Below are 25,551 nucleotides of genomic sequence, written 5' to 3' on the forward strand. Positions count from 1 at the left end.
TACTATTTTTATTTAAATATAAGTCAAAGTAAGTTTTCATATCACTGCTTTTTTATGTTTGTTACCATTTTTTTGTCATGTCTCGGCTTTTTTGGAATTGTGATTGTAATTGTAAATGCAAACTTTACAAATTACATAATTCACACATTTAAAATAAATAATAGTTTACAGACTAAGTAAAATAATACAGTTTCCATCTGTTTAACATAAATGAACAATATTAGTCTGCCTAGTTTTGCAATCGTTAAACTTACAGCCTCATGGCTCAAGAATCATGAGTACTGTGTGAAGTTTGCCCTTTTACCATGTGTCATTCTCACATTGTAAAGATTTGCATGTTATGTTACTTGGTCTCAAAACTGGCCCAGTGTGAGTTGGTATGGGTATGTGTGACTTGCTTAGAACTGCTGCCCCATCTAGTGTTGACTTCGATCTAAAACCCACTGATGGGATAGACAGCAGTTGCTAATGACCCTAAACTAAAAAAGTAGATTAGAAAATGCATTTTTCTTATTTAATGGTAAGCCTTTTTTTAATAAATATTTCAATTTTTATTTTTATATGTGGGGTACCGTTTAACTATTTACTTTAGACAATTTTGATATAATTTTTGCTCCGAATGATCTCGTATCTTGGTATTTGGTTTGGTAGAAGTTGATTTTAAAAAGCACATCATTATCTGTTAGGGTTCAAGTGCAAGTGTCAATAATTAAACAAATTCTCTGCAGGACTCATTAATTGCACTCATGGCTTTTTATTAAATTTAGACATAACTTTTGAATGTCATTCAGATGTATTTATTTATTCCTTTTCCAAACCAGTATATCCCAATCAGGATTGTGAAAAGCTATTTTGTTTCCTGGCAGCTGTGGCACGCGGCTGGGGGTGGTACCCAGCCGGGACGCCCAAGAGGACCGGAGGAGAGCTTACGCCTCCTCCAGACCACAAGGGGGTGACTGCCCTGGTGGCTTTGGGGACCACGGGTAAAAAGCTTTGAAGCTTAACCCTGTAGGGGCCTGTGGTCACCGCCAGGGTGCGCCCCGATGCCTTTGGAGCCCTGGCCCTCAGCACTTCCACCACACCCGGAAGTGCTGGGGGGAAGAAGACCAGGGACACCCGAAGTGCTTCCGGGTACGCAGCTGGCACTTCCGCCACACTGGGGAGTGCCAGCGGAAGATTGTCGGGAGGCACCTGGAGCACATCCGGGTGGTTATAAAAGGGGCCGCCTCCCTCCATTCGATGGCTGGAGTCGGGTGGAAGAGGACAGAGCTCGAGAGGAGAGGAGTGGAGGTGGTCAGGAGAAAGGATGCATTGGATAGAAGGCCTGGACTTTGGGGTGTTTTGGGGTTGTGTGTCTCACTTGTACATATTAGTAGTGTAAATAAACATGTGGTGATGATTTAAACATGTCTGCCTGTCTGTGTCCGGGCCATATTCCACACAGCCTTTCTCACAATGCATGTGTTGTGACTTAGGAGTTGCAAAGCACATAAGTCCCAAAATGCACTTCCCAAAATTGCTCACTAGATTGAAAAAAAATGTGAAACCCTGCAGGTAAGAAGAGCAAACACAGAACTTTCTAAACATAAAAAGATTTTATTTCCACACTAATGTACTCTTAAACAGTGAAGATCCATAGTGCACAAAATGCATAAAGGATTTCCCTAGGCAATCCCAAGCAAACCCAGTCCCAAAAATCACAAATCCAAAGCAAGATCTCAACACGGGGCAGAAGGTAAAAAAATCCAGATATATAAAAAAGAAACTCGCCAAAATTCTAAAACACATTTGAATGAACCTCTGGGAATTGTGGAAGACCCTCTGGATTTATAGGTTGGAGGACAGGTTTTTTAATCTGTTCAATGGAAAAAATACCTGAACAGAACACTGGTTTCTCAGATATCTTAACGTTTTCACACAAGCACTGCTACCTGAGTTGTAAGGTTCCATTTGGTTGGCCTGGATACTAACTTAAATTGGCCTTACTGACTTGTTGAACTGAGATAAAGATCACTGCTTAGGCTCATGGAGTATACATGTGTCCATGAGATACTTCATAAACATAAACCTTAAAATATTCATATCATATAAAAGTTCATACATGTTGCTGTAGTGGAATGTATACACATCTTGTTCCAATCTGTATTTTATTGCAAGGTTGCATACTGAAAAATATTTGAAAAAAACAAAATTGGTTATTTGTTACATGTCTTAAAATGAAAAATGAAATCCGCTGTTAGCATAAGTATTAAGACCTCTGTTAGTTTTAAGTATTCACATGTGAAAGAAATTATCGTAATGTACCCTAATGTGGATATAATTGCCTTCCAGTTGGCCTCTGCCTGTGCCACAATGGAGTCTCTTTTTCCTTTTCTGAATGAAAACCTAAATTAGTTTAGTAGTAATTGATCACATGGTGTTACTGAATGAAAGTAATGAACTTGAAGTCTAAACACCATTCTGTATGTGTCTGAGATATATCAGTTCAAATGCATAGATTTACAAAATGAGTGTAAAACTATATCAATATATTCTGATCTATCTTTGAGCACAGAAGACTGCAGTTTAAATGTTTAAGCTTTATCATCTAGACACTGACTAAAAGAGTTTGTATATTAAAACGGGGCATGTGAACCAGAAAGGTACATGTAATGAAATCCACCAAGAGTCCAATGGTTACTTGCAGAGGTCAGTAGCTGAGGGTTCACATAAGGTAATTGACTTTAATGGAGATTAATTATTTTAAGGCTTGCTTAGAGTTTCTAAAAAAGCTTAAGAATGAACGACATATATTTTGGTTTTTCTAAACATTACGGTAATAATGATGTGGTTCTCTGCAAGGTGTTATGGTACTTAAAGTACACTCAGATCAGATAACTATTGAGGTTTTTTTTCACCATGTGTAGTACAGAAGTAACATTATGTGATAATGCTTCTAGAATTTAGCAATGTGTTCTGTTAAAGATGGCATTGCTTCTTTATGTCAAAAACTGAAAATTTGCAGAATAATCATTTCAGACACAGGGCAAAAGAAAAACTTGAGTATCTTAAAAAAAAAAATGCCAGTGTTCAGTTAAAGTCCCAGTCTCAACCACTTTAAGAATTTCAAGCATCATTTGCAAGCATTGTCCTACAAGTTTGAACTAGCTGGAGTGAATAAACTAATGGGGATAGATATAATCACTCCTAACTAGTGTGCAGAACAGGTCAACAGATAGATTGTTTCAGTGACTCATCCATATATTATTGTGAGTTTCAGAACTTTGCAGATTGACCTATATATAGGTGTATATATTTACATATACAGTGTCCTCCAGATTTCCTTCATTTACTTCTCTACTCCACAGTTTAAACTTACAAATCAAAACATTCAGACATTATTTAATATATTATTATATAATTGCAGTGTACTCTTTACTCACATATTAATTGTTTGATTTTTAACGAGAGCAGAGGGGGTAAATCAAGGAAATAAATGTATCTTTGTCCCAAACATTTTGGAGAGCGCTGCATATGTAAAGGATACAATGAGCAGCACAGCAAAAGGTGTCAACAAGTAGCACCACTATAAGAAAGACACCAGCATATTTCTCATAGTGGAATCAAGAATGCTGACATTAATTAATTAATTAAATTGAGAGAGGCTTGCAGTTCCCTTACATGTCAGTCTGAGTTCTTCTGCGACTCCCTAGAAGTCACATGCACTCCTGAGGAAATTTTTCTAGGCTGGCTGTTCCTGGGCAGATTTACCACTGTTCCAAGTTTTCTCCATTTGGACATGGTGGCTGTCATGGTGGTGTGTTGGAGTCCCAGGTAGAGATTTCTTTGTGGCCCTTTCCAGACTGATATTTTTCAGTAATTTTCTTTCTCAAGTTTTCTGAAATTTCTTTTGATCGCAGTATGATGTGCTACTGGTTGAAAACATTTTTCTAGCTTCCATTGCAAAAAAAGATTTTATTTCAGTGATGATTAGATTCAATAGGGATGGCAGCAATCAAGCTTGGGTGTTGTTAGTCTGATTTAACCCATTATCGTTTCATTTGGTTAATTAGTTGATTGAGTGGCTAAGGGTGCAATTTTTTTTCACCGAGTGTTATAGGTGTTGGTGAACATTTTTCCTTAAATAAATCACATGATATAAAAACTGTGTATTGTGTTTACTTTGGTTTCTAAACAAATTTAGTATAAAGATAACCCGATACAGTTTAATGATTATGAAAGATAAGGAAACCAAGAAAGGGCGAATACTTTTTCACAGTACCGTGTATGTACAGTGCATCCGGAAAGTATTCACAGCGCATCACTTTTTCCACATTTTGTTATGTTACAGCCTTATTCCAAAATGGATTAAATTCATTTTTTTCCTCAGAATTCTACACACAACACCCCATAATGACAACGTGAAAAAATTTACTTGAGGTTTTTGCAAATTTATTAAAAATAAAAAAATTGAGAAAGCACATGTACATAAGTATTCACAGCCTTTGCCGTGAAGCTCGAAATTGAGCTCAGGTGCATCCTTGAGAAGTTTCTGCAGCTTAATTGGAGTCCACCTGTGGTAAATTCAGTTGATTGGACATGATTTGGAACGGCACACACCTGTCTATATAAGGTCCCACAGTTGACAGTTCATGTCAGAGCACAAACCAAGCATGAAGTCAAAGGAATTGTCTGTAGACCTCCGAGACAGGATTGTCTCGAGGCACATATCTGGGGAAGGTTACAGAACAATTTCTGCTGCTTTGAAGGTCCCAATGAGCACAGTGGCCTCCATCATCCGTAAGTGGAAGAAGTTCGAAACCACCAGGACTCTTCCTAGAGCTGGCCGGCCATCTAAACTGAGCGATCGGGGGAGAAGGGCCTTAGTCAGGGAGGTGACCAAGAACCCGATGGTCACCCTGTCAGAGCTCCAGAGGTCCTCTGTGGAGAGAGAAGAACCTTCCAGAAGGACAACCATCTCTGCAGCAATCCACCAATCAGGCCTGTATGGTAGAGTGGCCAGACGGAAGCCACTCCTTAGTAAAAGGCACATGGCAGCCCGCCTTGAGTTTGCCAAAAGGCACCTGAAGGACACTCAGACCATGAGAACGAAGATTGAACTCTTTGGTGTGAATGCCAGGCGTCATGTTTGGAGGAAACCTGGCACCATCCCTACAGTGAAGCATGGTGGTGGCAGCATCATGCTGTGGGAATGTTTTTCAGCGGCAGGAACTGAGAGACTAATCAGGATAAAGGGAAAGATGACTGCAGCAATGTACAGAGACATCCTGGATGAAAACCTGCTCCAGAGCGCTCTTGATCTCAGACTGGGGCGACGGTTCATCTTTCAGCAGGACAACGACCCTAAGCACACAGCCAAGATATCAAAGGAGTGACTTCAGGACAACTCTGTGAATGTCCTTGAGTGGTCCAGCCAGAGCCCAGACTTGAATCCGATTGAAGATCTCTGGAGAGATCTTAAAATGGCTATGCACCGATGCTTCCCATCCAACCTGATGGAGCTTGAGAGGTGCTGCAAAGAGGAATGGGCAAAACTGGCCAAGGATAGGTGTGCCAAGCTTGTGGCATCATATTCAAAAAGACTTAAGGCTGTAATTGCTGCCAAAGGTGCATCGACAAAGTATTGAGCAAAGGCTGTGAATACTTATGTACATGTGATTTCTCAGTTTTTTTATTTTTAATAAATTTGCAAAAACCTCAAGTAAACTTTTTCACATTGTCATTATGGGGTGTTGTGTGCAGAATTCTGACGAAAAAAATGAATTCATTTTGGAATAAGGCTGTAACATAACAAAATGTGGAAAAAGTGATGTGCTGTGAATACTTTCTGGATGTACTATAATTATGCAGAGAACCATAGCTCTGTAAAATCCTGATGTGGAGGTCAAAACATTGACTTTTTGCTTGTACCAGTGATAACCTGATTTACTGTTTCATTAAATATCATGCCTTAAATCTTGCCTGTGATTTCACCATCTGAATTGCTCCATCTGAAAGAAAGTTTTTCACTTTGTATATGTGTACTATAATTAAAGTTCTGACAACACACTCTGTCTTCCCTTCCTACAGAAAGAAATCCAAGCAATGAGTCAGTGTCACCATCCTAATATTGTTTCCTACTACACCTCTTTTGTGGTGAAGGATGAACTATGGCTTGTGATGAAGTTACTAAGTGGTGGTAAGTGTTCTTTCTGTTTGTTAATGAAATCTGTGAAATTTTTGTTCAACCTCTAATGCCTGTGCCTTTTTAGATTTGGGCTGTCAAGTTGTACATTATGACTTGATGTAATTGTAATGACCTGTAACTAATCCACAGTTAGATCAATTATTAAAATGGTTGTTACAATGATTGGTAGTAACATTACAACCTGTTGATAGAAACTTGTCTCTGAATCCCTTGGTCTAGCAACAAAACCTACATTTCTGATGTTTTATATAGTGGTATAGCTCCAGGAGTCTAGTTTTGAATCTTGGCCCAGTCACAATATGTGTGTAACCGAACAGTTACATTGGTTTGACCTTTTTCCGGGTACTTTGATTTTCCTCCCTCATCCCAATTGTGTAGGTTAGTCTAATTCTCTTTAAATTGGCCTGGTGTTTGTAATTTTGAGTGTGTGCTTGATTGTTCACTTGTAATATCCAATATTGGTTCTAATTTTAACTAAAAAGTTCTGTGCAGCTTAGGAACTTCTTAATTTTAACATTTACTGTTCCACAGCCATCCCATTAAGATCGTACTGAGCTGTGTTACTCTGGTTTTGCCTTTAGTGTTAAAGCAATTCTTGAATAACCAGAAAGCTCAGAAGTTAGCCTGATTTGGTGGTTTCTACTAAGATATTCAAGGGATTGCAACAATACAACTTAAATTATTAGTGCATCTGGTTTATTGATTTGTTGACCTGGATTTTCAAAAAATATATTTTTTTTAATTTTTGTTTTTTGGCAAAATATCGGTTTCATTGTGCTGCCACTGTTTTCAAATATCAAGAAAAAAATTTTCACCAGTGTTAGATAGATAGATAGATACTTTATTAATCCCAATGGGAAATTAATAAAGTATCTATCTATCTATCTATCTATCTATCTATCTATCTATCTATCTATCTATCTATCTATCTATCTATCTATCTATCTATCTATCTAACACTGGTGAAAATTTTATTCTTGATATTTGAAAAAAGAATAAAATTTTCACCAGTGTTAGATAGATAGATAGATAGATAGATACTGTAACATACTGCACTGTAGAAGTGAGGCAGATATTCATTACTGTATATGTTCTACAATTTATTAAGTGCAAGCCAGTAACAGGACCTATGTACTTGTGCTAAACACTCATGCTGTTCAGTCCAAAAATATCAGTTTTAAAATGCAGTATAGAAATGTTGAGTTTTTCTGCCTTTCCAATGAAGGGTTTTAACAGACATTCTTAAGCAGATTCTCAAGAAAGTGTTTATCATATAGCTGAATAAGCAATTTTCAAGTTACATTCAAAGGCTTTAGACTTGAAAGAACGTTGGCATTAGGAAAATTCCATTCACATGTATGAGATAAGCATTGTAGATGAATATTATTGGGTTATTTTTTAACTTTGCATGTGAGTATCACAATAGACAGAAATCTGTAAATATTCTGCCTAGCAGTGCAGGCGAGAATTAAAATAATAAAAGGTTTAAAAAGCATTGCAAATAGATACAATTAGCTGCATTACTTAGCTAAAAGGCAATTTCCATAGACTGAAATGTACAAATGTGAACCCAGAATGAGCTGACTGTTGTTCAAGTTAACATTGCTTTAATTAATTTAGCCTACACTATGTATTACACAGCATAACTATTTTGAAGAGCATAGCTCAAATGACCTGCTAACAAAGACAGGAACTAGGTTCTATAATAGAAGGAAGGGTAGATGCAGAAGAAGTAACAAAAACAGCATTATGGTGTGGTTTGAAATACTGTGGTGTTTAGCAGCATTAAATTCCTTAATTACTGACAGATTCATTCTGTCAAGTCACAGAAGCTTTTTACCCAAAATAAGCATTTTCTTTTTCTGGTGCATTCTAGTATTTTCTTTAACTGACTAAATATTTTCCCCATGAAAAGTCAGAAACATATTTCAGGTTATTTATTTTTTAAACAAGCTAAACTGTAGACGGATTTGGGAGTTATGTTTTTTGAACTGAATATTATTAATCAGAATTAGTATTTGCTTGATAAAACTGTTTAATTTTTACAGCAACCAAGAGAGATAAGAGTTTTTAGGTGGACCTCAGGGAAGACCTTTTCAAAGACATTTTAGGCAGACAGGAATTCTAATTTAATGTGCCAGCTTTGTCTATTTTATCATATTAATTTGGTGAGTCGGCTTAATCTTTTATGACTTAAGTTGCACTTTAAATTTGTTTTTCTCTGCATTTATTCCAAATATTAAAGTTAACTCAAATTAACAAGTTGGAATGATAAATGCTACCCTGACAATGAAATCGGCTGTATCCTTCAATTAGATTTTTCCCTCGTGCTCTTCATTAAATGATGTGACCTTTCAGTAAACAGCTCTGGTGTTTTTTATTTATTTTATTTGTACCCTTTTCTGTTTCCTCATAAAGTCTTTGCTATTAGACAGCCATTCATTTAAGCCATCGTTTATATTTAATATTAAGGCATGTTTAACAATGTAGGTTCTTTTATCTTTGGTTTTGCATAGGTGTACTAGCAGGGTGAATTTAAGGTAACCACTTAATCTAACACACAAGTCAGTCATGTATAGGGGTAGCTGCATTAGCCACTGTGCTACTGTTCTCTCCTTTTTTTGTTAGTATTTATCACAGAAATGCAAGATTAATATGTTTGGGAAATATTTTACAAAAAAAATGGTGCTAATCATGCAAATTTTTGCACAGTTTGTATATAATGCACTAACAGTAAATTGTATTATTTGTTTCGTTAGTAAGTTGAACTTCATTTCAAAATTGAATTTTCATGAAAAAAGTATTTCAAATGACTGAGCTTGTTCATGTGAAATGATGATAACACCAGAATGAATACAGTACAACAAATGCTTGGATGATTCTTCAACTTAATGTATATGTGATGTGAATAAGTGGTTGTTTGGAAGAGAGTATAGATATTCTATGTATTGCACATTTATCTTGAATTAATTTTTATGTATAATATTTTGACTCTGACTGGCACCTAGAAAAAAACGGGCCGTGCTCAACTACCCTCAGGTCCCCAAACTGAATTTTTCTCTTTGAATTACGCTTGAATATTGAACACAAATGTACAGAAGTCCCACATATGTGTTGTCTATGAGTTCATCAATGGCTAGAAATGTATGAAAAGTATGATTGACACCATCTGTCACCCAACTTTGAATAACCAGTTTCATAGACTTAGTAACATTATCACCTACAAGCTCCAATAAAATGGCTATAAAGCACTCTTTTAATGCTTTTGCATCAGTGAAGGCTTTATTGTGTTTTGCTGGTATTATCCTTAACTCTTCTCAGTCATTTCCTTTAAGTTTATATATTTCTCCATACTTGCCAAAAAAACAAAGTCAGAGAGCATTAAAACATTTGGTTTTACAATACACATAGGCCATTATATGGAGCATTATATGGCTGTTAGCTCAAACGATGCACGTCAGTATGATAAGCAATTTTTCATTTTTGTTTAATTTAAATTACGAAGGGGAGTCAAGCTAAAGTTAGAAAATGGAATTTATTAGAAAATGGGAAAAAATGTAACAAAACAGATAATGTAATTTCTCAGTGTAGTCTCCACCCTTCTCAGTGCACTTGTGCCACCTGCCTGGAAGTGCCTGGATTCCAGCAGAATAAAAGGTTTTGTCTTGCACTCGCAAACAACTCATGTACCCGAGTTATTGTCGAGCAGTACATGCCGAGGGGTGCTACAGTCACTAGTGCAAGTTACTGTGACTTGCGGGAGATCAATGTGAAGCCTGCTATTTGATCCAAGCAGTGGGGACTGCTGTCTCAAGGAGTCGTTTTGCTGCAAGACAACACCCATCCACACACTACTAAGAACACCAAGGCTTGTGTGGAGAAACTGTGAAATTTGAGGTATTGCCTCATCCTCCTTATTCACCAGATTTGGCATCGTGCGATTTCCACCTTTTTTGGACCGCTAAAAAAACATCTGGGTGGTCGTCGATTCAAGATAGATGACGACTTGAAGAAAGTAGTGCACAAGTGGTTGCGAGGACAAAATAAAACCTTTTATTCTGCTGGAATCTAGGCACTTCCAGACAGGTGGCACAAGTGCATTAAGAATGCTGGGGACTACATCGAGAAATGACATTATCAGTTTTGTTAAGGTTTGTTCCATTTTCTAATAAATCCCATTGTCTAACTTTAGCTTGACTCCCCCTCATATATTTGTAGGTGTCTCTCTTTTGTTAGAAATGTGTGAAAACAGTTAATATCCTTATTTTAGTTTCTTATACTCCGTACTGTTGTTTTATTTTATAAATATAGGTCACAAGTGTTTTGTTTGGCTGGTTGGTGGCTACTGGAAAAAGATGATTATTATTTTTCCAGTTTGTTATATTAATATCGATATATATTTTGCTTAAGCTTTGTTGCATCAAATTCCAACAGCAGTTGTTATGACAACAATGTTTTTACGAGCAATGCTAGTTTTGAATTAAAGGAGTAAAAGATTAAAATTGTAAATCAACAAAGTGTAAAACTTATGGAAGTATCTGTGTGTCACTGCAAGGTTAATTTATTTGTAGTAATATTTCTAGTTAACAGTCTCTTAAAAGACATGGTTATCCACTAGAAAAATGTCTAGTGAATCATGACTAAACAGTTAACAAGATTTATAGATTTTATTGGGCCTGGAAAGGAAGTTATTTGAAAAGTGTTTAGCATGATAATGCTTTAAAGATTGCACATACCAAACAATAAAAATCAAATTTTTTGGCATGGTAATGGGTGTGGGAGGTGACATCCATCGATCTTTTCAATCCACTTATCCAGAGTAGGGTCATGGGGCAGCTGAAGCCAATCCCAGCAAGCAGCTGCCGCAAAGCAGGAACCATTCCTGGATGGTGTACTAGCAGTTCACCGGGTGAGCACACATCAGACAATTTAGCATTGCAATTTTACCAAACTGTTATGTCTTTGGACTGTGGAAAGGATTTGGAGCAGCAGGAGGAAACTTGAATGGACATGGGGAGAATATGTAAACTCCTCACAGGAAACACATTGAACACACTTCGGTTTTCTTATTTTGAGGTAGTATCAGGTCAGGTCAGTTTGGGAAGTATCCACTGGTACAGCATTTTGCTGTACCCACCACACAACAAAACAGCTCGGGGTCATGGTTTGCCAACCCCGCAGGCAGATACACGGTCCAGTCCCACCCTTCGGAAATGACCATCTATGTGCCCCAGCCAGGTGTTATGTGGGCATCCCCTTGGCCTGGTGCAGCCGCTCGGGTTCTCAACAGTGAGGCTCCTGTGAGCCAGATCACCCTCGATGGATAGTACCACATGGCTGTAGTGCCGTAACTGATACTCCCTCACAATGCAGGTAACGTGCCTCATTCGGGGACTCCATGAGCAACTGCTCATTCGACACAAAGTCAAGCCAGCTGTACCCAAGGATTCTCCGAAGAGGCACAGTATGAAAGGAGCCCAGTCTTCATTTTAGGTCACTGGATTGCATCCATGTCTCGCAACCATATACCAAAACAGGAAGCAACAGGACTCTAAAGACTTGGAATTTCATCCTTTTGTAAAGATATCTGGATCATCACACACCCCTTTCCAGTGACCTCATGACCCTCATGCTCTCCCAATCCATCTATTGACTTCATAGGAAGAGTCACCAGAGACATGAATGTTGCTGCTGAGATAAGAAAGCCTTTTGACAAGGTTGACACTCTCTCCGCAGATAGATGCACTGCTGATGGCTGTGCCTAACAGGTCATTAAAGGCCTGGATCTTGGTTTTTATCCAAAACACTCGCAAGCCTAGACACTCAAGACTCCTCGCTCAGTCTCTCAAGAGCCGCAATTGACTCTATGAGGACTGTAGCATTGTTGACAAAGTCAAGATCAGTGAATCTTTCTTCACCAACAAATGCCCCAAAGCTGCTGGACCTCACAACCCTGCCCAAAACCCAGTCCATGCAAGCACTGAACAGAGTAGGATGCCCCAAAGCTGCTGGACCTCACAACCCTGCCCAAAACCCAGTCCATGCAAGCACTGAACAGAGTAGGAGCAAGAACACAACCCTGACGAACCCCAGAATCAAATGGGAAAAACACAGAGTATGTTTACCTCGTTTGTAAGCTGCTTTGGATCAAAGCGTCTGCTAAGCAAATAAATGTAAATGTAGTAGTGCTACCACTGCGTCATCATGCCACCTGGAAAAAAATAGAAACAAAAAAAAAATTGCTTAAATAGTATTGTGTTACATGTAAAAGAATGATTGTGTAAAAGCATAAGACATTGGTGTAAACCTGAATATATTATCACTGTTAACCACACATTTATCTAATATAAAAAGTAATTTGCCAGGGGACAGCAAGGTTCTGTTGTACCTTCAAACCCTCATATGAAAATATTAATACTTATTGTGTACATTTTCTGTACTTCTTATACCTTTCTATAATATATACACTAGTGACATGAACACCCAGACAAAATCCAGTTTGGAATACTGTAAAACAATATGATAAAGACAAAGGGGAGAGCATATTTTAAATTAAAGTTCCAAGGTCAGCGAAGCATCCCATGGTGAAATAGAGTATGATGAATGTCACACTACAACTGTCTTTAGGTGGCACGCTCAGAGCAACAGTAACAGTCATTTCTGTTGGCACATGCTGTACAGTACTCATTGAAGTGTTCTTCATGTCTAGTAGATGTTACCATGCACAGCTTGTGCAATGAAACTGAGGTTTCTTCGGGGTCTCATAATGAGGTGTTGTAAAATAGGATGGTCTTTCTGAGACGTTATATAATGTCCAGAGTGCCTTGTTGTTGGTGATGACAGGAAGAGGAGGGTGCAGCTCATATCTACAATTGCATGTCAAGACCGATGCATCAGAAGGAAAAGGGTAGCCATACAGCCAGCCATCAGACACATTGGCACACTAGAAGGGTCCAATTGGACAACATTTAGTTGTTTTCTTAGCCAGCTTGAGGTCAAGTGTTATCCTGGCACAACTGCCATTTATGCCCATTGTAGTGTCTCATACAGGCTGATTTAATGAAAATAATGGTGGTCTGTCATTTTTAGTGATGAAAGCAGATTCTTCCTAGGAATGAATAATGATCATGTACACGTCCAAAGGAAACCTGCTGAGAAGCTACGTTCATTGCGTGTATGTCTTGGGTGCGTAGGGTGCTATCCACTACAGTTCTTGTTTGCTTTTGATGTTTAAGTAGTTGACATTAACCAATGTTCCTTACATTGGTTCATAAATGTCCATTAAAAAAAAAATCTCTTGTTACTTGTGTCATATAGTCCATGTATCAGCTATCCAGTTGTATGCTTACAATGTGGAAAACAGATACATTTTTTGTTAAAACATTGAACTGAGGATCCACTTCTGAACTTCATTCATTGGTCAAGATTTCTGTCTTCAGTTCAAAAATCTTGATTGTGCTTCTTGTTTATATTCTAATCTTATCTTCCAAAATTATTAATTTAATCATATTTTACCAAAAAATGTATGTCGGTTCCTATGGAGGCATGTTCTATCAGAAAATTAATTATCTCAGTTCTCAATAAAAACATCCTGCTCTTAACATACTTAGAATCGTCTCCTACATGAGTTTCAGTCCCTTGGTTTGACACCTACAGGGTTTTTGTATTTAAAATACATGCATATATTATTATATAGTGTGGTCTAGATCTAATTTTCATTACGCTATAACTTATTAAGTTTATTACATAGAGAATTCACAGCACCTGCCCTGCACATAGAGATTTCACTTAAAATTCTTTTTGTTGTCGATAGATGGCAGCACCTGCCCTGCATTCCAAAATGGCGGGGAGACGGTTGTCAGTCGAACAGTTGCATAATTAGATCTGGACCACCCTGTACATGTAGTATATTATGTCTGTATGAGTGTTTATATACAGTATATATATATATATATATATATATATATATATATATATATATATATTTTTTTTTCTTTTATTTTTTTTTTTTTATATATATATATATATATATATATATATATATATATTATTTGCAGCTGGAGATCTGCAAAGGGAGAAAAAATGAATCACGTATCATAAAGTAGTTTTTATTCCTGAGCTTTCAACCCCTGCCAGGGGTCTTCATCAGAGGATAATGCTTAGACTTACAAGAATCAAAGGCAATATATAGCAAAAAATTACGCGGGTGGGGGAGGTGGCTAAGTCAGTGTGATTTGGGGGGGGGGTATTGGGTGTACAGTTTATTTATTATGAACATGTTCTTCTTAAGGTTGCATATGCTGGATTTATGTCCAAGTGTCTGTTGATGGTGTTCTCATTTGATAACCAGGATTCGGCCAACTCTCTGGCACTTTTAGTACTGGCCTTAAATTTTACTTGTACATTGTCCCAGTTAAATGTATGTCCTGTTGATTTAGTATGTGTATAGTTCAATGGTAGTGAGTCCTTTCTTCTGGCGGCGTTGCGATTCTTTTTGAAGTTTGTTCTATGTATACCGCTGAGCAAGAACTGCATGGAATGCTATAAACTGCGTTTCGTGTTTCTACTGTCGATTTCTTGTTTTTAGCATTAAAGAGGACCGTGCGCAAATTGTTTGTGGGTTTGTGTGCTATTCTGACTTGGCCAGGATGCACGCTGTACCTTCAGACACTTTGTGGTGATAAGGGAGTGAGTGCCAGGTGGGGTGGGAGTTCTGATTCAAGTCGATTGTTTGCTGAGTTTTTTGGCGTCTTCTATGTAAGCTCCGATTAATTAATGTTTTTGAGTATCCTTTTGAAGTGAAAAGATGAAAGAGATAGCGTCTCTCATTCATATATATATATATATATATATATATATATACTGTCTATATATATATATATATATATATATATATATATATATATATATATATATATATATATATATATATACACACACAGTGGAACCTCGGTTCACGAACATCTCGGCACACGTACAACTCGGTTTACGACCAAAAAGTTCGCCAAACTTTTGCCTCGGTTCACGACCAAACACTCGGTATACGAACAAGCCAGGTTCCCTTTCGGTTTGTTGATGTTCATTCTCTCCCTGTGCATTTCCTGTGCAGCGAGCGAGAGAGCGCGCGCGTGCACACGCACACACACAGAGAGGCAGCGCAAGAGACAGAGGGCTGTACACACACACACACACACACACAAACAAGAACACGCGCGAGAGAGGCGTGTGCGCACACACACAGGAGCGCTCTAGACAGACACACTGTGAGCTGCAAAGCTGATCGCACCCCCAGAGAATACAGACGCCAGTGGGAAAACCCCTAAGAAACATGGACAGACTACCTTCACATTCCTCCTTTCCCTTCTTGCCGGCTCTGTCGCGTAATATGCCTCTCGTGCGGTGCTCCGCCTTCTTAAAAAGCCTGCACGGGCTTCTTTCAGTTTGTTAAATTGGTTGCTTGCTTCTCCTTCTTTCTCTCTCAGACAATCTGTGCTCCTGGCGGAGCTGTCATCTCTGACTTGTCATGGAGCACGTTTAAACTGTTGAAAAGAGACAAATGTTTGTTTGCAGTGCTTTGAATAAAGTTCCTTTTTTTCTACAACCTCCTGTGTCTCTGTGCAAATCTGTGACCCAAGCGTGACAACACACACAGGCGCTCCAGGCTCGCAAAAGAGAGACGCACGCACACACAGGCGGGGGAGAGAGAGGCGCGCGCTAGAGAGACACACACAGGTGCTCCAGGCTCGCAAAAGAGAGACGCACGCACACACACACAGAGCGATTGAGGGACGCATAAGTTAGAGAAGGCTTGTTTTTGTTTTCAGTTCTGTTTCCGGTGATCGGTTCGTAGCCTGCATTGTTGCAATGTTACTTTTCTTGGTGGTTTATTAAATTACGGATTTTTCAAATGTTCCTTTTTTCCCCTGTGCTTAAAACTCATTAAAAAAAGTGTTTTTAGCGAGAGCGGTTCCTAGCACTATAGCGCGAACTATTGCAGTGTTAGTTTTCTCTGTTGTTAAAGGTTTTCTCAGTGTTATTCAATGTTTTTACATTTAGTTTACCATTACGCTGTGCATTCTATGGTATAATTAACTATATTTGTGCTTAAAAACTAAAAAAATGTATATATTTACATACAGTTTCTACGGTCTGGAACGGATTAATTGTATTTACATACAATCCTATAGGAGAAATTGCTTCGGTTCACGACCAACTCAGTTTACGACCAGAGTTTTGGAACGAATTATGGTCGTGAACCGAGGTTCCACTGTATATATATATATATATATATATATATATACTGTATGTTTGTATATTAATATATTTTGTATATTAATCATAATATTCACAAACCTGCTTTATACAGGTATATATACTCAGTTGCCACTTTATTAGATATGCCTACTTGTTAACCCAATTGCCCTTTCCACCCAACTTTCAACAGTACTACTATAATTCTATATATACAGCAAACAGACATGGTCCAGAATGTTAAATGTTGTTCATCAAATAGGATTATACTGAGTCAACATGGACCAAAATCCCTAAGGAATATCTTTGGCATCTTGATAAATCTGTGTCTCACTAAATTCAAACTATTCTTGAGGAAAAAGAGGGTCCAGCTTTGTAATAGATAGTAGCTACATAGTGTTTTGGATTTAGTTATGTAAATAAATATATGGTTGTATATAAATGTTTGTATATATGTGTGTATAAATATATAAGATATTGTATTTACTGTAATAGTATAAAGTAAGTGCATGTGGGTTTGTTTGTGTGTGGGCATCATCTTAATGTGTGATATGTATAACATGATAGAATGTTTTCCCAGAACCTTTTTTTTCTTTCCCGCATTGTGACTGCCCATCATGGTACAATATAGTTTAAGATATAAACAGATACATTTAATATAACATATTTTAGCTTCCTTTACATATACTAGAGGCATGTAGAGACTTTAGTGACTGTTTCTAGTTCATTGTTATTGATTGAAATGAAATATTAGACATCTCAGAATCCTTAGTCAGCTGGCAGAAGATTAGAATGCATTTGCAAAGGGGATTTTCAGTTCAAGGAGACACTCTGGCTTCCTGTAGGCAATTCTTTATGTTTCTGTTATGAAGAATACCTTGGCACATTTCCAGAATATGAAGAGATGAATAATCTCTGTCATATAATAGGGCTGAATTGTGAATGTAGTTAGCCTGCAAATGTTAAGCTTATCATCAAAAACTAATGTTATTACCCTGGTGCACATACAGCCTTTGGAAATATTAATTTGTAGCATTTTCATTGCTTCATTTAAACCTTCTTACTTCAATTTAGAGTCATGTGGGTTGCAAGTGTTTCTTTTGCATAAAGCATAAACCATCTTTAAATCAGATATGTCCTACTGTGAAAGTAGGGATGTGTGATATTGGCAAAAAATATATATTTTGATATTTTCTGGGACTTTGATGATAACGATAATTGGACGATATTTTGCATCCTTTATAAATGTGTTTGCAAAAGTCTTATTGATCTATCTTGGTCTTGTTAATAGGACATTCTTTGTAGAATACTAATGAGATTAATGGAAATAACAGTAAAGAAAAACAGGTCTTATTTATTTACAGAAAACTGAAGTAAAAATAACACATAAATATTAAAATCACCAGTCAAAGTATTAACTGAGATCAAACAGTGCAAGAATGAGTAAACCATTTCAAAGTGGCCAACAGGAGTTACACAAACAATTGTACTAAAGCCAACAAAACTATTATAATGAGAGTATTTTAAACAGACACCCTTAATATAAACAAGATATAAATCCAAAGGGAATAAAATATTAATCATAATTGAAGTACAAGGCATGAACATAACAGTCTGGACAAACACTGCTCTGCTGTAAGGTGGATTGTGCAGCATACAAGCAAGGACAAAATTCTGACATACTATATTATACTGTAAAAATCCAAAGTTCTGCCAAATAATGCACAGTAAAAAAGCTACAGCATAAGTAAACAAGTTCTGTCATATATTGTGCAAAGATACAAAAAACCCAAACTTTTAACATATTTAAACAAATTACTAAGTTTAAGTTCTGTCCAATATTGCACAAAGATATTTAAAAAAAAATGAAACAACTGTAAAGTTCTACTGAGAAAACTTAAAGTTGTGTGACAGAAACACCAGTCTGTCTGCAGCATGCTTACATGTTACATTTCCTCCGATGCTGAAAGCCCTCACAGAAGGCCTGCTTCAGGCAGGGATGTATTGGTACTTTTTTTGCAAGTTTCTCCAATTTGATTTGCGGAAATGTACTTCTTGTGTTTTCCACCACTCAAGTGAATTTACATCACTGTCCACCTCAGGTATTATCAAGTAGCTGTTCATCTCTTTTTCAGTGGCAGTGCGCAGAGAGTCACCTTCCTGTTGGTGTTTTTTTTTTTTTTTTTTTTAAATAGCTGGTTAAAGACTTTTTCTTTTTTGTTCCTTCTCTTATGCCATCACCTGCTCCAACTTATGCAGCAATAGGGTTGGGATGGAGCGAGACGAGGAGGTGGGAATCTATGCGTGTCTTTTAAATAATAAAAGAAGATAATGTGCTTTGGAATTAAGTACCTCCAACCAAGATGGCTTGTGAAATAAAATGTGCTCGATAGGCATATGCTTCTTATGGAAATAAAAATAATCCATTCGAACAAATTACGTATTTCCCCCCCACCCTCACCCCATCTGACATCTATGGGGCTGTGTAGTTTTAAGCAACATCAGACGACCTTCACATGAGTGAGGATGATCTATGTATTGCAATTAAATCCAACGACATTGATTATAAGGCTCTTTTTTGCCCCTGGCACTAATTGCTCACTCATTTTTAGGAAGCTACGCTAGTTTAACTTGTGGTGTTCTGACCATGCACATGTAGTAGTCTCTCCTGTTAGGTTACATGAGGCAGTGAATGCATGGACTCTAAAGGTGTGTTTTTTAATTGTTTCTTTCACAAAGTGAGTGACATACTCAATAATTTCCGCTCACACAATGTTAAAACAACAATTAAGATATTATTATAGATAAAACATATCTCACACTCCAATGTGGGAGTTAAAAATATTGAACGTTAGGGAGGCCTGGTTATTTACTGTAGTATACTATGCAAAATAATAAAAGTGTGATTTAAGAAACTGGTCTGAATTTTGTTTTTCTTTGTTTTTTTTTGTTTTTTTTGTTCTTTATTTCGCCTTATACAATTTCTTGTATTAGGAATTTGGTAGTTTTCGCATACCCCTTGGGGTCAGAGCGCAGGGTCAGCCATTGTACATCGCCCCTGGAGCAATTACAGGTTAAGGGCCTTGCTCAAGGGCCCAGCAGAGCAGTGGCCTTTTGGCAGTGACAGGGATTCGAACTGGCAACCTTCGGGATACCAGCGCAGATCCGGATTTTGTACCAATCTTCACTTATTAACTGTTACCACTGTAACTAAAACATACTTGAACAATAAATTAAAATGCCGGTTGCTATGTTTTATTTTTTCTTTTCTAGGATCTGTGCTAGATATTATCAAGCATACTATTTCCAGAGGTGAGCATAAGAATGGAGTCCTGGATGAGCCAAGTATAGCTACTATTCTGAAGGAGGTCTTGGAAGGTTTAGAGTATCTTCATAAAAATGGACAAATTCACAGGTAAAGTTTATGCCTTTAAATTTATTTCCATGCAGTATCTATTTATTTTGGTATTGACTTTATCTGTTGTGGGCACCTGTCTATAGAGGTGTACCCAGACAGCCCAATAAAAATAAGATTCTAAATTTCAGAGTGTTTTTTTTTTTTTTTGTAATAAAATATTAAAGTGGTTATAGTTCATGACTTTCAGCTTTGTTCATCTATCACAAATCTATTCTGAGCCTCATTTGCAGCTGGGATAGAAAGAAAGGAAGACAGAAAATGTAAGGCCAGAGTGAGGAGTCAGGAGTCACAGCAACTATGCAAAAATATATTAAAGCTTAACATGTTAAAACCTGCTTGCCAATCTGGGCATACAGTTCCCTCTATAATGTTTGAGACAAAATCACATTTTCTTTTGATTTACCTCTCTACTTCGCAGTTTAAAATTTACAAACAAAACAATTCAGACTTGATTAAAGTACATATTGCAGACTTTAATCAAAGGGTGTTTGAATACATTTTGGTTGCACCATATAGAAATTGCAGTACTTTTTATATGGTTTCTCCAACCCCCCATTTCAGAGCACCATGATGTTTGGGACAGTTGTCATCAGAAGTGTTTGTGATTACTCAGGTGCGTTTCATTGCTTCATTAGTGCAGGTATAAGATACCTAGGTTTGCCTCTACCTACAGACTATCTTTGGAGTCTGTAATTGACATTGTTCAACAGGAGGACAAGAGCTGAGCCAGTGAAAGTCAAGGAAGCCATTTTGAGACTGAAAAACAAGAATAAAACAATTAGAGACATCAGTAAAACCTTAGTAACACCCAAGTCAACTCTCTGGAATATCATTAAGAAAAAAGAACACACTGGTGAGCTTGTTAATCACAAAGGAACTGGTAGGTCAAGAAAGACTTTCACTGCTGATGACAAAAGAATCCTCACTATGGTAAAGAAAGCCCCAAACACCTGTCCAACTGATTAGAAAAAGTCTTCAGGAGGCAGATGTATTGTGTGTCAGAGACTATCCATATTACTAACCGAGAATGCTAAACCGGATGATGGACGCAGGCACATCCGGCAATGGGCTGTAGCTGCAAAAAGACGTACTGCGCAGGCGCAAATAGAGTCCGCGAGAGTCGGCTGAGGAGCCGAGAAAGGCGGACAAAAGAGGGCGAGAGAGGCGGATGAGGAGAAAGGCGGACAAAAGAGGGCGAGAGAGGCGGATGAGGGTCCGCGAGAGGCGCAGGCGCAAAAAGAGTCCGCGAGAGTCGGAGAAAGGCGGACAAAAGAGGGCGACAAAGGCGGATGAGGGGTCGCGAGAGGCGGACAAGACCACAGAAAAAAGGAGTGAGCACATACAAAAAGGAGTCATAGAAATGAGACGCAACAAGCACCGAAAAAAGGAAAAGGCACATAAAAAAGTAGTCAAACGCGGCCAAAGCACGAAACACATTGCACACGAAACTAAACACACCAAAAAAAAAGAACAGACGAGCGCACAACAGCAAGGCACGACCACACACCCCCCTCCACCCCACCCTACAGGCACGGGACGGGACACACACCAAGAGGGGGATTCAACAAGCCCATGGAAGACAAAAAAAAAAGAACACAAAACCGCCCCACAGACCCTACAAGCAAGGGACGGGACACACACAAAGAGGGGGATTCAAACAAGACACAGGAACACAAAAAGAAAGAAGACGCTCGCGTAACAACAATCCCCCCCACACATCCATAAGAAGTGACACCCAAAGCCACATATTCTAAAGTGAACGTCGACACCTTCACACTAGGCAGCATAGGTGTCGGCATAGGTGAAAGCATAGGTGGATGTCCTTTCAATAAAGCACTATTAACCGTTCAACTGCAGAAAAGGATACATATTAACAGTGAGTGCGATCCTCCTTATTACTTATCCATATTTCGCATGCTGAGAAAGAAACAAGTCATGAATACACTGTAGCGAACTCCCCTAATTGTTGAATGAGGAGCCCGGAACACACGAAAAACTCCTACTCTTAGGAAAAATAATACTATAATGTCCGAAAACCGACAGAACCTTCGACCCAATTTTGATGTCCCCAGATGGAGTTGTTTATGGATTTATACAAAAAAAAAACAATGAAATAATTACCCAACAATTGTTTAGCCAAATCAAAAGAATATATATTATAAATCACACCAATAATAAACACCCGTTAAATCACTCCTTATATAATATCCCGAAAGAAAGCAAGAAAGAAAGCCAGGAAAAGAAACAGAGATATATCCTATTTAACAACACCCCCCATAAATTCACAGTAAATATCTGTAGTAATTCACATATATACACATATATACAAATATAAATTATATACACAGTCTCACAATCCCCCCCCCCCCTTCGTTCCCCAGTCCCTTTTATATACCGTTGATTTAGAGAGTTTAGCCACTCGGCCTGGGAAGTCAGTGAATAATCCAGTAATTCAGTCACTAAGATCCGCTGACTAGAAAACAGTATTAAATGGTAAAAAGGAGCAATCTCACCGGCTTGGCGACGATTCTTCGTTAAAAACTGCAATCCGTCTCACCCGGGAGTCTGAGCGTTAGCGTCCTTCCATGGCCGCTGCCCTCATCACAAATCCAACTTAAAGCCGTGCACTCCGAAGATCCTTCCGATTAGCCCGCACAGCTCTTCGTTGCGTCCAACCGTGATTTCGGAGCCTTCCGTGCTTTATTAATCGCTTCTTTTACCAAAATCCGTTCTCCTTCCCAGCTACTTCTCTAAACAAACTTTCTTCTTCCTCCGCACTCCTCACTCCTTAACTTTTTCTTCTCCTCCCTCTAAACTACGCGCCTCCTTGCCTTTTTAAGGAAGATTTACGTCATACCAAAGTTCATTTCGGCAAGGACCCTCAGGCGTTGATTGGACCCCTACTCCCCTTAAAGAGATATCCCATAGACCTTAATTGCCGGGATCATCATCACTAAAGGGCAAGCGGCAGAAACAGTTAAAAGCATACAATAAAAACAATATGTGACAACCGTTACAACACGGTCACGGGTACAAAACGATTCGGAAAGGATAACGGGAACAAACACACGAACACGAAAGAAACAAGAAAATAGACGGCGGCGCATAAAATGCGCTTCTGAAACACCGGGAGAACAAATGTCTCGGATCAAAAAACGCAAAGCACAAGTGACACCGTTACAGAGACGTGCCCAAATGGACAGACACAATGAACGTTGACGCATTCAGCGCGCGTGTCAAAGTGCTGCATCGAAAGAAGCACGATTTCAAACCGAAAGAGCTCGCGTATCAGACATACAAAAAAGGGAGCGAAGAGACAGAATAAGTGAACGGAGACGTGAACAACGCGCAAATGAACTGACAGAAAAAAAAAAGCAAGATGCGAAAAGCACCAAGCTCAAATGACCGACATACAAAAACGGACAAGGGTCGATACAAACAATGCACGGCGTAGACTGAAACGGACTTTGCGCAAAGCGGAGGCGAATAAAAAAAAAAGAAAAAAATAGCGCGTCACAAATAATGGACATGCAACAAAAAGGCAATCAAACGCAAAAAGCGAAACGTGCCCGTCGCGGACATCAAGGCTACACACCTGTTAAACGCTTACGCAAAATGGCTGAAAACGCCTTCAATAAGGAATCCACTATTGAGGAAAATTCATTGGGATTAATGAATGTCATTTGCAATCATTGTCATTCACTTAACTTCACAGAAGAAACAACTGGCAATACAAATAATGAATTTACACGTTGTTGTCAAAAAGGTCAGATTACACTGCCTCCTTTACATTCATATCCTGAATATCTAAAGAAGCTTCTGACTAACAATGTGCCTGAAAGTAAAAACTTTATGAACTGCATTACATCCTACAATAGTTCATTTGCTTTTGCATCTACCGGAGTACATATCAGGCCACCAAAAGGCAATGGCCCATACTGCTTTCGCATATGTGGACAAATATTGCATCGCATTGGAACAGTGCACCCTGAAACAAATCAACAACGCAAATATGCACAAATCTACATCCTAGATCCAGATGAGGCAATCTATCAACGCATGAACCTTCCTGAAAACAAACAATGCACAGAGCTTATAATGAGAAACGTCACTCATGTCATAAACAATCACCCATTAGCTAAGTCTATAAAAATGCTACATGAAGTTGAAAAGGAGGCAAATACAAAAGCAAATGCAGAAGGTATAGCGGCAACTACAATTGCTTTGGTCTTGATAAAGGACAAAGAACAAGATCCAAGACGATACAATCTGCCCGTCGTTAATGAAGTGGCAATTGTCTTTCAAAGTAAAGATGGTGAGCCTCCATTTCACAGAGATATTGTTCTACATTTACGTCCTGATAAAAACATGACACCTACATTCCAACGCATAGACATTTGCTTTCCGCTTCTTGATACTTTATTTGTTATTTCTATGCGCATCATCCAAAGCTGCACACTATTCTATATCTAATTCATACATCTCACGCTTTGTCATGTCCCAATGCCAGGGGTTGGCGAGCGAAGCGAGCAGGGGGCGGAGCCCCCTAGTTATCCACAGAAGACTTCATGAACAGAAATGCAGAGGCCACACTGTAGGATGCAAACCACTAGTTAGACACAAAAACAGGATGGCCAGATTACAGCTTTCGAAAAAGTATTTTAAAGAGCCTGCAGGATTCTGGTTAAATGTCTAGTGGACAGATGAGACAAAGATTAATCTGTATCAGAGTGATGGCAGGAGCAAAGTGTGGAGATGAAAAGGAATTGCCCAAGATCCAAAGCATACCACCTCATTTATTAATCATGGTGATGGGGGTGTTATGGCTTGGGCATGTATGGCTGCCACAGGTACTGGCACATTTACCTTGATTGATGATGTAACTGCTGATGGCAGTTTCACAATGAATTGTGAACTGCTAAAGTTCCAAGAAATGCCTTCAAACATTAGAGGCTTGGCAGAGCATCGCCAGAGAAGATACTTTGCCCCTGGTGATTGATGTCTATGAATTGCAGACTTCAAGCAGTCATTGTATGCAAGGGATATGCAACAAAATATTAAATATGACTGCTTTAATATACCCAACATTGCTATGTCCCAAACATTATGATGCCCTGAAATGGGGAAACCATGAATAAAAGGTGTTGTAATTTCCAGTGGTATGACCAAAATATTTGCTTATACCCTTTAATTAAAGTCTTCAGTGTGCACTTTAATCACACCTGAATTGTTTCATTTGCAATTTTTAACTATGGCAAGAGGGGTAAATCAAGGAAAAACACTTATTTGCTCCAGACATTATGGAGGACACTGTACATGGTTATGGCAGTTGGGGGTAAAGGTGCATTGCTGGACCCTGCTGAAAAGGTGTAGTACATTTTTTCACTTTGGCATCTCCTGCTGATTCACCCAGTGTTTAATTTCAATTTATTGTCCTACGTATACATTACAGTACAGTATAATGAAATTCTTAATTACATTTTTTTCATAGACTAGTCAGAGTAGTACAATACCAACAACAGTCTAAAAAGACAAAGAATACAATAACATACTTTAAATATAATATATACATGATTGGAAAGGTTTTTGGGCTCCAACTTAATTCATTGTCACAAGCAGGGAATTTTTATTTGTAAATCAAACACTCTTTTTCACAGTAATATCCAAAAAAGAAATTATAAACATTAAAAAATTA

At 38.2% G+C, this 25,551-nt stretch overlaps 1 protein-coding gene across 1 annotated transcript in view; it reads left to right on the plus strand.

Annotated features, from left to right (window-relative positions):
- oxsr1b (oxidative stress responsive kinase 1b) overlaps window positions 1-25,551 on the plus strand; it is a 279,446-nt gene that overhangs the window by 119,908 nt on the left and 133,987 nt on the right. Inside the window, exons 3-4 of the mRNA XM_028804090.2 lie at window positions 6,070-6,178; window positions 19,712-19,853. Coding sequence (XP_028659923.1) covers window positions 6,070-6,178; window positions 19,712-19,853 — 251 coding nt within the window. The remainder of the gene's footprint in view (window positions 1-6,069; window positions 6,179-19,711; window positions 19,854-25,551) is intronic.

Source organism: Erpetoichthys calabaricus, chromosome 6 (genome assembly GCF_900747795.2).
Source record: "Erpetoichthys calabaricus chromosome 6, fErpCal1.3, whole genome shotgun sequence".
NCBI classification, from domain to species: domain Eukaryota; kingdom Metazoa; phylum Chordata; class Cladistia; order Polypteriformes; family Polypteridae; genus Erpetoichthys; species Erpetoichthys calabaricus.